Source organism: Lepus europaeus, chromosome 7 (assembly GCF_033115175.1).
Source record: "Lepus europaeus isolate LE1 chromosome 7, mLepTim1.pri, whole genome shotgun sequence".
Taxonomy (NCBI): domain Eukaryota; kingdom Metazoa; phylum Chordata; class Mammalia; order Lagomorpha; family Leporidae; genus Lepus; species Lepus europaeus.
In genome coordinates, this window is record NC_084833.1 from 6,450,980 (window position 1) to 6,462,313 (window position 11,334).

General features: G+C 62.5%; 1 protein-coding gene across 1 annotated transcript; it reads left to right on the forward strand.

The window, feature by feature from the left end:
- Positions 1-2,099: 2,099 nt before the first annotated feature.
- On the forward strand, positions 2,100-4,510 carry LOC133762885 (uncharacterized). Its single transcript, XM_062195873.1, has 5 exons — positions 2,100-2,244; positions 2,527-2,633; positions 2,837-2,935; positions 3,643-3,709; positions 4,131-4,510. The coding sequence occupies exons 1-5, from the start codon at positions 2,167-2,169 to the stop codon at positions 4,488-4,490; spliced, it is 711 nt and encodes a 236-aa protein (XP_062051857.1). The 5' UTR covers positions 2,100-2,166; the 3' UTR covers positions 4,491-4,510.
- The last annotated feature ends 6,824 nt before the right edge of the window (positions 4,511-11,334 follow it).

An 11,334-nucleotide genomic window follows, 5' to 3' on the forward strand; every position in this document is an offset into this window, starting at 1 on the left:
CGGACTGCTGCAGGCCCGCAGCGCCCAGCCTTGCTTCAGACCGCCCGGGCTCCTGCCCCCTCCGCATCGGTAGCAGCAGGGCGTGGCTCTCGCTGGGGCCAGTTTCCCGGGGACCCCAGACCAGTTTGTTAGCTCTGTGTTTGGGTTCTTTACCTGTACAATGGGGACCATCACAATGCCTGCCTACCTGGGGGTGAGAGAGATGGAATGGAGCCAGGTGCTCAGCGCTCAGTGAACGATCGCTCTTACCCCTTGGAGCCGACGACTCCCCCGCCCCACCCGCGACTCCCTGCACCCATTCAGGACCTTTAAGCCAGAGCTGTCTGTGTGAGCCCGTTCATACAGTAGCCGCGAGCGCCCGGAGATTAGGGGCGGAGTCGTACTTGTCTGTATCGGCAGCGGTGCAGCCACGCTCACCGGCACGGTCATGAACTTGACCGTGACTGGAGAAGAGGAAGCTGGCTTTGCCTGCCTTCCCGGCATTGCGGATGCTCTCGAGAGTGTTGGCCAGCACACCGCCGGGCGCTGTCATGGTCACACAGAAGGGTGCAAAGAGGAGGAGGGCACAGACTTGTGTGGCCTGAGGAGGAGCCTGTTTTGGGGGGCCGGGGTGGGGTTATTTGAGAGTTCACACAAAGAGGATAAGAGATCTTCCATCTGCTGATTCCGGCTGCAGCGTCCAGTGCTGGGCCAGACTGAAGCCAAGAGCCAGGAGCTTCACCTGCGTCTCCCTCGTGGGTGGCAGGGACCCAAGCACTTGGGTCATCTGCTGCTGCCTTTCCCGGGCCACTAGCAAGGCGCTGGATCAGAAGTGGAGCAGTCGGGACATGAGCCGGTGCCCATATGTGATGCCAGTGTCGCAGGCAGAGGCTTTACCCGCCACGCCACAGCGTGGCCCGTAGGGAAAGCCTTGTTGGACCATCACACCGCCTCCTAGAGCCATCCTCGGCGCAGCCCAGCTCTGGCACCACCCTTGCACCAGGCTGAGGGTCCTGGGAAGGACATTTGATCAGCGGAATAGAGTAGGAAGGGCACAGACAGGTAAACGACGTGGCCAAGGGCGTGGCCGTGGGGACGGGTTTGGGGCTCCTGGGTGGGGGCAGAGCCGGTTCGCTGAAGTCGGGGTCGCTAGGTGAGCTGGAGAACAAGGGCGTTGGAGATGGAGGCTGCCGAGTACCTAACGCGTGGTCGCACCCCACCGCCCTCCCGTTAAAATAGTTATTTTCGGCCGGCGCCGCGGCTCACTAGGCTAATCCTCTGCCTGTGGTACTGGCACCCCGGGTTCTAGGCCCGGTTGCTCCTCTTCCAGTCCAGCTCTCTGCTGTGGCCCGGGAGTGCAGTGGAGGATGGCCCAAGTGCTTGGGCCTTGCACCCGCATGGGAGACCAAGAAAAGCACCTGGCCCCTGGCTTCGGATTGGCACAGCGGCCACTTGGGGGGTGAACCAATGGAAGGAAGACCGTTCTCCCTGTCTCTCTCTCATTGTCTAACTCTGCCTATCAAAAAAATAAATAAAATTATTTTCTTGAAAGACAAAGCGACAGAGGGGGACACAGAGATCTTGCATCTGCTGGTTCACTCCCTCAAGTGGCCACAGCAGCCAGGGCTGGGCCAGGCTGAGGCTGCTGCGTGGGTGGCAGGGGCCCAAGGACTCGGGCATCTGCTGCCTCCCCAGGCCATAGCAGGGAGCTTGTTCACAAACAGCAGTGGGACTGGAGCTGCGCTTTGCTTGGTTCTCCGCATCCGCCCGCCAGACGGTGCCTGTAGGGAAGTGGAGGGCGGTTTCTGAAACACCTATAGGGTTCCTCTAAGCGTGTCCCGCCACACCATCCCTCCCCGACACGCACCTTGCATCTGGAACTCGGTTCATGAAATCATGTTTGCATGTAGCTCTGGTGGCATTGCAGAAACACCTAGTTCAATCTGGATTTCAGATCCTGAGTCATTTTGCGTAAGATAGACTAAAATTAAAGACGTATTCCGTTTTCACGTGAAATTCAGATTTCCCTGGGAATCCTGTATTGGACCCGCTCCGTCTGTCAGCCGCGGCGTTGGGGGATGTGGCTTGCTGGACAGAGCGGGTTGTGGGGGCTCCACAGGCCAGAGGCTGCCCCGAGGAGGGCACCAACCAAGCCTCTGTCTCCCTCAGTCTCCCAGGAGCCGACGAATGGCCCACTCCAAGTCAGCTCTGCGGCCCGCTGAGAAGCCCAAGGACCCTCAAGCCGCCGTGGAAGGAAGCACTGAGGTGACAGAGCACTGGGGCCTGCAGGGAGGCAGCGGCCTGGAGCCGCCCCCCCAGCACCACCTCCCACCCTTGCCGCTGGGCAGCCCCCAGCTCCCCGGGTCACCGGGGGTCACTCCCCAGCTGGAGTCCCCCTGGGTGGCTCTCCTTCACACCTCCGACCCTGCCTTCTTCCATGGGTGGGGGGCAGAGGGAAAGAGCCCCTGGAAGCAGGGCGTGGGAGGCCCCGGGCTCCTGGGGGAGCAGCCGCGCGCCAGGGCCACCACAGTGGCACCTTCTCTGCAGTCACCTTATTCAAAGCAAAAACCGGACAAGGATGTGGAGCCCACCGTCACGTTCCTGTCTACGCTCCTGAACACGCCTGAGCCCGCTGAGCCCACACTCCCCGACCCGTAAGGCGGTGTGAGTGCGAGCAGGTGTGCGAGCTGAGTGTGTTGTGTGTGTGTATCCAGTGTGCATGGGAGTGCACATTGCGTGTGAGGTGAGCACCTGTGCGTGTGTGTACTGGGGGGCCGAGGGTGCTTCTCCCACCCCACGCTGTGCCCACGCCCAGTCCTGAGGCCCCTGATCCGACCCTCACCGCCTCTACCCTCAGGGACTTGGAGATCCAAGAGAAGCGGTTCCTGGATCAGGAGGACTGGGGCTCCCAGCAGATCTTGCGGGAGATTAGGTGTTTGCAGGATGACTGCGCGAGGTGAGCCCAGTGGCCAGGCGGGGCGCTGTGGCCGGCCCTGCCCCTGTGCAGCCAGGCGCTGGGGTCACAGCTTCTCTCGACACCCCCCCCCCCCGCCTCCATTTGCTCTTCCTTCGCGCTCCACCCTGCACGACCTCGCTGCCAGCAGCCGTTCCCCTGCCTCCCGGCACTAGCCCCACCATTGCGAGGGCCACAGCTGCCGCCACGCATTTCTCTCTGCCCCTGCGTGGCCACGTGCCTCTAAGGAAGCCCACCTTTAACCGTCAGGGACTGGCAGGGTGGCTCAGACCGTTCTCTGGATGGCAGAGCGGGAGGTGGGGTCTGCACAATCCCGTACACACTTAGCGCTGTGCTCGCCCCAGGGCTGGAGCCTCGCCTGGCAACAGAGGTCCTGGGTTGGGGGCAGGATGGGAGGCTGCTGACAGTCACACGCAGCCGACACCAGCTGAGATGGCTCCAGGGCTGACCTCTCCCAGGTCTGGAACCACACAGAGTCCTGCCACAGCCCGACTGCAGCCCCGGGGCAGCCCCTGGAGGACCCCCCAGCCCAGCCCACGTGGTGAAGCCAGCTGCACCTGTCTTGATGAAGGAGAAGAGCAGGCTGAGCATGTCTGGGTCCCACGAGGCACTGGGAGAGCAGTCCCCTCCCGGGCCGTGGATTTGCCCACACAGGAAGATGGCCTGAGGGGATCTCCCTTCAACCCTAGGCTCCAAGAAGCCCTGAAAACCAACCAAGTGGACAACCTGGACCTGAAGGAGAAGCTGCAAAACCTGGTGAGACCCTCAGTCCAGGACCCCTGCCTTAAAAAAAATATTTGAAAGGCAGAGAGCTCATCCACTGGGCCATGCCCCCAAAGCCTGCCACAGCCAGGACTGGGCCAGGCTGAAGTCAGACCTGGGAATCCGATCCAGGCCTCCCAGCTGGGTGGCAGGCACCCAAGTCCCCGAGTCACCCCCTACAGCCTCCCAGGGTGTGCGTTAGCAAGGAGCTGCCGTCGGAAGTGGAGCTGGCGCTCTAACCCAGGCCCTCCCTCTGGTGTGGGACGCGGCATCCCAGGCAGCATCTTCACCACGGCACCAAATGCCCCCCCAGGACCCCTGCCTTTGTCTTGGCCCCTCCCCGCCTCCCAGCCCAGCCTCAGGTGATGTTGCTGGGGTCAGCTTCCCAGCCCGGCCCTGCCGCCCTCTGTTGCAGCCTGCCTCCTTGTACGAGAGCCTGAAGGCGGGAGCCAAGGCCATCCGGGCGGAAGTGAGCACCATCCGGGCGGAAGTGAGGGCTGCTCAGGAGGAAGCCCTGGCCATGCAGGAGGCCATGCTGTCCCAGACGCACACACAGCAGCAGCAGGTGGGGAGGGAGGGCCGCCTGCCGGGCGCGGCGCGCTCAAGCTCCCTGCGCCTTTACCTGCAACCTCCCAGCTCCCGGAGGGCTGCGCGGCTCTTCCTGCTGCCCGAAGTTCCCCTGGACCACAGAAGCCAAGGTCAGCCCTGGCCAGGCCCCAGGCCGGAGACTGGACACCTCCTTGGGAAGGCTCTTGGTCAGTTAAATCCTCCCTAGGCCCCAGCAATAAACTTCACACTGAGCTCAGCTCCCCCGAGTGTCTGTGGGCCAGGGACCCGGCGGGGCCGCAGGTCACCGGCTCCAAAGCACGCTCAGGCCGTGGCCTCCTCTGACGTCCACCCCCACCCCGCAGCGTTTACCTGTCCCACACGGCCCTGCTGCTCCTGCCTGAGAGCAGGTTCCAAGTCTGGCTGGTGCCAGCCTCAGTGACACGCTCACGGGCGATGTCCCTGTGATAAGCACTGGGTCGGGGCTGGAAGGGGGGCCGCCCCCCCTCGCGGGAGGATCGAGACACCTGCTGACTCCAAAGTACAGAAAGGGACAGGGAGCGGGGAAGAGCCACCACTTCCTGGTGACCTTGGTGACCTTGGGTGGACGGGGTGGTGAGCAGAGCACTGGTGGGAACTCCCAGGGCCGGCCCCAGCCCCTCGGGCCTGGAGGTGCAGGCATTTGGTCCCTGCGGCTGAGGGCTGGCACCCTCGGCATCTGTCCGCTCTGGGGAACCTCTGTAGGTGTCCCAGGACTCCCAAGGTGATGAGAGAGAGAGAGGGAGGGAGAGAGAGAGAGAGAGAGAGAGAGAGGATGTGTCCAAGGTCCAGCTTTCAGAAACTTAGAAACAGTTCTCATAAAGTACGTAGTGAAAATATTTCTGTTTTTTGTTTTAACTCATTAATGAAGGAACCAGCAAGATAGCAAAGCCAGTTTAGAGAGGAATACGGGAAACCACATCCGTGGCCGGGGGGGGTTAGGACCAAGAAAGCCCTAAAATATGACTGCTCACCAGACAGCGCCTGGCCCACGGAGAACACCAGACACCGTGCTCTAGTGAGTCCCATAGCACTGGGTTGTATGTACCAGGCCGAGACCCTGTGCACCTTGGTCAGTTCTCTGGAAAGTGCCCCAAACCTGACGGAAGCCAGGCCCTCAGCAGCGGTGAGGGCTCCGTGGCTCCCCCTCCGTGGCTCCCCTCCGTGGCTCCCCTCCGTGGCTCCCCCTCCGTGGCTCCCCTCCGTGGCTCCCCCTCCGTGGCTCCCCCTCCGTGGCTCCCCTCCGTGGCTCCCCTCCGTGGCTCCCCTCCACGGCCGTCTCTGGCTTTGAGAGGGCTGCGCAGGATGGGCCTCCAGGCAAGAGCCTCCCCAGGCCTGGCTTGACTAAACACCGGCTCCAGGGCCGGCCTCCGGGCACAAGAGCTGAGGACACACTTGATTGCAGGTTTGGGGGTGTCCCCGCCTCGGGCTGAGCCAAGCGGAGCGCACACCTCTGGCTCAGCAGTCGCCTCTGAGACTCCTCCCAGCTCACCTGGTGGCTCTGGGGGTCCCAGACCCCTCCACAGTCTTGACTGGTCCTTGACACACAGCTGTCTTGCCCTTTTCCCAAAGGCGCTCATCTGAGGCTGAGGTTGATGGGAGAGCAACAGTTCGGTGGTTACCCCAGGGTTAGCCACACGAGGACCACGGTCGACCAGAGCCGCCATCGGGGAGCCCTCGGAGCCACCTCCTCTGAAAGCTCAGCCTGGGAAACAAAGGGGGTTACACTGATGTCGCTGGGCGGCAGGAAGCCGAGTCTGTTACCCAGCCCCTCCCCAGCATCCTGGGCCCCTCCCCAGCACCCAGGGCCCCCTCCCCAGCACCCAGGGCCCCCTCCCCAGCACCCAGGGCCCCAGTGCTGCGCTGTCCTGAGCTCAGCCCAGCCCCGCCCCGCCCAGCCCAGCCATCCCTTCAAGGACAAGTCCCACAGAGAAACTGCCTGGAAATTGTCACCCGTTCTCCCCAGATCTACCCGCCAGAGAAGGGGCACCGCCACAAGGACATTCCCACGTGTGTGTGTGGCGGGGGGGCAGGCAGGGTGAGAGGTTAGGGACAGGGCACAGAGGCCCTGAGGGAGTGGCCCTGGGCACTGCTGAGGGACGCACTGGTGCTGAGTCACGTGGCTGCAGCAGTGAGTGAGCACAGTGAGGTTGGGGACGCCAAGAGCTCTGGGGCTGCTGGGGGGACTTTGTCTCGAGTGACGTGGGAGTGACCTGGGAGCACAGCCGTGACCAGGCCAGGCTTGTGTCTGACGGGGAGAAGAGACCCGGGGGCGCTGTGGCTGGAGTGTGCCACTCACACACACACACACAGAGTGGACCCGGGGGCGCTGTGGCTGGAGTGTGTCACACACACACACACACAGAGTGGACCCGGGGGCGCTGTGGCTGGAGTGTGTCACACACACACACACACACAGTGGACCCGGGGGCGCTGTGGCTGGAGTGTGTCACACACACACACACACACAGAGTGGACCCGGGGGCGCTGTGGCTGGAGTGTGTCACACACACACACACACAGAGTGGACCCGGGGGCGCTGTGGCTGGAGTGTGTCACACACACACACACACACAGTGGACCCGGGGGCGCTGTGGCTGGAGTGTGTCACTCACACACACACACACACACAGTGGACCCGGGGGCGCTGTGGCTGGAGTGTGTCACTCACACACAGAGTGGACCCGGGGGCGCTGTGGCTGGAGTGTGTCACTCACACACAGAGTGGACCCGGGGGCGCTGTGGCTGGAGTCACTCAGTTACACACACACACACACACGGAGAACGGACCCAGGAGCGCTGTGGCTGGAGTGTGTCACACACAGTGGACCCGGGGGCGCTGTGGCTGGAGTGTGTCACTCACACACACACACACACACACAGAGTGGACCCGGGGGCGCTGTGGCTGGAGTGTGTCACTCACACACACAGAGTGGACCCGGGGGCGCTGTGGCTGGAGTGTGTCACTCACACACAGAGTGGACCCGGGGGCACTGTGGCTGGAGTGTGTCACTCACACACACAGAGTGGACCCGGGGGCGCTGTGGCTGGAGTGTGTCACTCACACACACACACACACACACAGAGTGGACCCGGGGGCGCTGTGGCTGGAGTGTGTCACTCACACACACAGAGTGGACCCGGGGGCGCTGTGGCTGGAGTGTGTCACTCACACACAGAGTGGACCCGGGGGCACTGTGGCTGGAGTGTGTCACTCACACACACAGAGTGGACCCGGGGGCACTGTGGCTGGAGTGTGTCACACACACACACACAGTGGACCCGGGGGCGCTGTGGCTGGAGTGTGTCACACACACACACACACACAGTGGACCCGGGGGCGCTGTGGCTGGAGTGTGTCACTTACACACACACACACACACAGTGGACCCGGGGGCGCTGTGGCTGGAGTGTGTCACTCACACACAGAGTGGACCCGGGGGCGCTGTGGCTGGAGTGTGTCACACACACACACACAGTGGACCCGGGGCGCTGTGGCTGGAGTGTGTCACACACACACACACACACACAGAGTGGACCCGGGGGCGCTGTGGCTGGAGTGTGTCACTCACACACACACACAGAGTGGACCCGGGGGCGCTGTGGCTGGAGTGTGTCACACACACACACACACACACAGTGGACCCGGGGGCGCTGTGGCTGGAGTGTGTCACACACACACACACAGAGTGGACCCGGGGGCACTGTGGCTGGAGTGTGTCACTCACACACACAGAGTGGACCCGGGGGCGCTGTGGCTGGAGTGTGTCACACACACACACAGAGTGGACCCGGGGGCACTGTGGCTGGAGTCACTCAGATACACACACACACACACACAGTGGACCCGGGGGCGCGGTGGCTGGAGTGTGTCTCACACACACACACACACAGAGTGGACCCGGGGGCACTGTGACTGGAGTGTGTCACTCAGATACACACACACACACACACACGGAGAACGGACCCGGGGGCGCTGTGGCTGGAGTGTGTCACTCACACACACACACACAGAGTGGACCCGGGGGCACTGTGACTGGAGTGTGTCACTCAGATACACACACACACACACACACGGAGAACGGACCCGGGGGCGCTGTGGCTGGAGTGTGTCACTCACACACACAGAGTGGACCCGGGGGCGCTGTGGCTGGAGTGTGTCACTCACACACACGGAGTGGACCCGGGGGCGCTGTGGCTGGAGTGTGTCACACACACACACACACACACACGCAGAGCCCATGCGTTGGGACCTTAATTCCCACTGCTGCAGCGAGGGCAGGGGTCCGGGGGCTGGGGAGGGGTTTGGGTGCTCGTGGGAGTGGCTTTGTTATCTGTAGCCGGGTTGTTAGGAAAGCGAGGCCGCCCTGTGCCCTGTCTGGGCTGCCGGCTCCCTTGACCTTCCACCGTGAGATGCCACAGCACAGACGCTCTTGCCACCCCAGATGCGGCCACTGCACCCTGGCACTGCCCCGCCTCCAGACAAGCTCCTCTCCCGTCCGTCGCCCAGCCTGCGGGAGGAGGAGGTGCAGGGGCAAGATCAGGAACCAAGATCTGGGCGGGTTGGGCCCAGGACGCCTCTCGATCCCCCAGGCGTGGGCGTGAGGGAGGAGAGTCAGGACCAGCGCTCGGGGAACGCGTTCAGGGGGGCTCCTCTCCTCACAGAGTCTTCAGAAAGTTCATGGAGAATGTGTATTACCGGCCAGCACTGTGGCACAACCGGCAAAGCCACTGCCTATGACGCCGGCATCCCATATGGGCCCTGGTTTGAGTCCCGGCTGCTCCACTTCTGATCCAGCTCCCTGCTAATGTGTCTGGGAAAGCAGTGGAAGATGGCCCAAGTGCTAGGGCCCCTGCACCCACGTGGGAGACCCAGAGCAGCTCCAGGTTCCTGGCTTCAGCTGAGGCAGTCATTTGGGGAGTGACCCAGGAAGTCCTCTCTGCTTCTCCTACTCTGTAACTCTGCCTTTCAAAAAAATTAAAAATAAATTTTGAAAAAAAAAAAAGACCTTGGGGCCGGCACCATGGTTCACTTGGTTAATCCTCCGCCTGTGGTGCCAGCATCCCAAATGGGCGCCGGATTCTGTCCCGGTTGCCCCTCTTCCAGTCCAGCTCTCTGCTGTGGTCCGGGAGTGCAGTGGAGGATGGCCCAAGTGCTTGGGCCCTGCTCCCCATGGGAGACCAGGAGAAGCACCTGCCTCCTGGCTTCAGATTGGAGCAGTGCGCTGGCTGTAGCGGCCATTTGGGGGGTGAACCAATGGAAGGAAGACCTTTCTCTCTGTCTCTCTCTCAAACTAACTCTGCCTGTCAAATAAAAAATATGTTAAAAAAAAAAAAAAAGACTTTTTTTTGTGACAGGCAGAGTGGACAGTGAGAGAGAGAGAGAGAGAGAAAGGTCTTCCTTTTGCCGTTGGTTCACCCTCCAATGGCCGCCGCGGTTGGCGCGCTGCGACCGGCGCACCGCGCTGATCCGATGGCAGGAGCCAGGTGCTTCTCCTGGTCTCCCATGGGGTGCAGGGCCCAAGCACTTGGGCCATCCTCCACTGCACTCCCGGGCCACAGCAGAGAGCTGGCCTGGAAGAGGGGCAACCGGGATAGAATCCGGCGCCCCAACCGGGACTAGAACCCGGTGTGCCGGCGCCGCAAAGCGGAGGATTAGCCTAGTGAGCCATGGCGCCGGCCAAAAAAAAGACACACAGTTTCCACAGGTTGGGAATTTGGAAGTGGCCCTTTGGGGTGTTGCTGGCTCAGGGCCTCTTGTGCAGTGGCAGGTAAGATGTGGGCAGGGGCCGGAGGACCCAGCAGAGAACGAAACAGAGTGGCAGGGAACAGGCAGGTGCAGGGGGCTGGCCGCCCTGGAGGGCCTCAAGATGCTTGGGTGGGAGCTGCTGTGCAAGACAGCTGGGAAGAGGAAAAGTGTGGGCACGTGCCTGAGCTGCCTTAAGAGATTCCCACCAACACCAACAATCCAGAATGTTCCTCATCGGCCACCTGGTCAGGAGGGGGGAGGAAACGTTGATGAGTTAGTGTGTGGTGCCCACAGCGGTGCAGACACCGACGAACCCCCACGGCCCGCGTCACTGCCCCGCATGTGCACACGCGCTCTCGCTGCCATCGCCAGCTCAGACAATGTGCTCGTAGGGCCTCGCCTGGGCCAAGGTCTAAATTCCGGCATGGATGGGCGGGACCGCGGGGCTGCACCTGCAGTGTCATCGTCTGCTCTCGTCTGTTTCTCAATTGATCAGTTGACCTTGCCGTCCCGCTCTGCCTGGTGGGGACTGCTCTCATGAGCGCTCATAAAGAAGGCGTGTGTTCCCCACACTGATGGCTTCTGATAAGGGCCAAGGTCAGGTGCCCGGGGCTGCCTCCCGCTCCCCGGTGCATCTCCCTGGGCTTCTGATTCCCCAGCCCTAGGCCTCCCACGCTGCCTCCTGACCTGCAGAGTGAGCAGGAAGGGACTGCTCTGAGGAGGCTGGGGAATCTCTCTCTCTCTCTCTCTCTCTCTCTCTCTCTGTCTCTCTGTCTCTCTCTCTCTCTCTCTCTCTCTCTCTCACACACACACACACACACACACGTGTCCACCCTGGCCCAGCCCCCTCAGCCCAGCAGAGCTGCAAGGCCGGGTGCAGCCACAGGCTGAGCCCCGAGGGCCTGCCCAGCCCGGCCTGGCTCTGTGCACGAAGTCTCCCTGCTGCCCAGCCCGGCCTGGCTCTGTGCACGAAGTCTCCCTGCTGCCCAGCCCGGCCTGGCTCTGTGCACGAAGTCTCCCTGCTGCCAGCCCCAGCACATGCTGGCCTCCTGCCCCGAGGGCCTGCCCAGCCCGGCCTGCTGAATGCTTCTCGTCCGACCGCAGAGGATCAGGCACAATTCCTCACCCTCCCCTCAGGGACCGTGGTGGTCCCGCCTCCCTGGGGCACTTGCCACATGGTGTGTGGTGTGTCTGGTGGGCTTTCCTTCTCTACGGCCTCGCATGAACCTAGCGTAGAGCTGAATGAACAATGCTTGCATGTACGAGTGAGTAGTGAATGGATGGC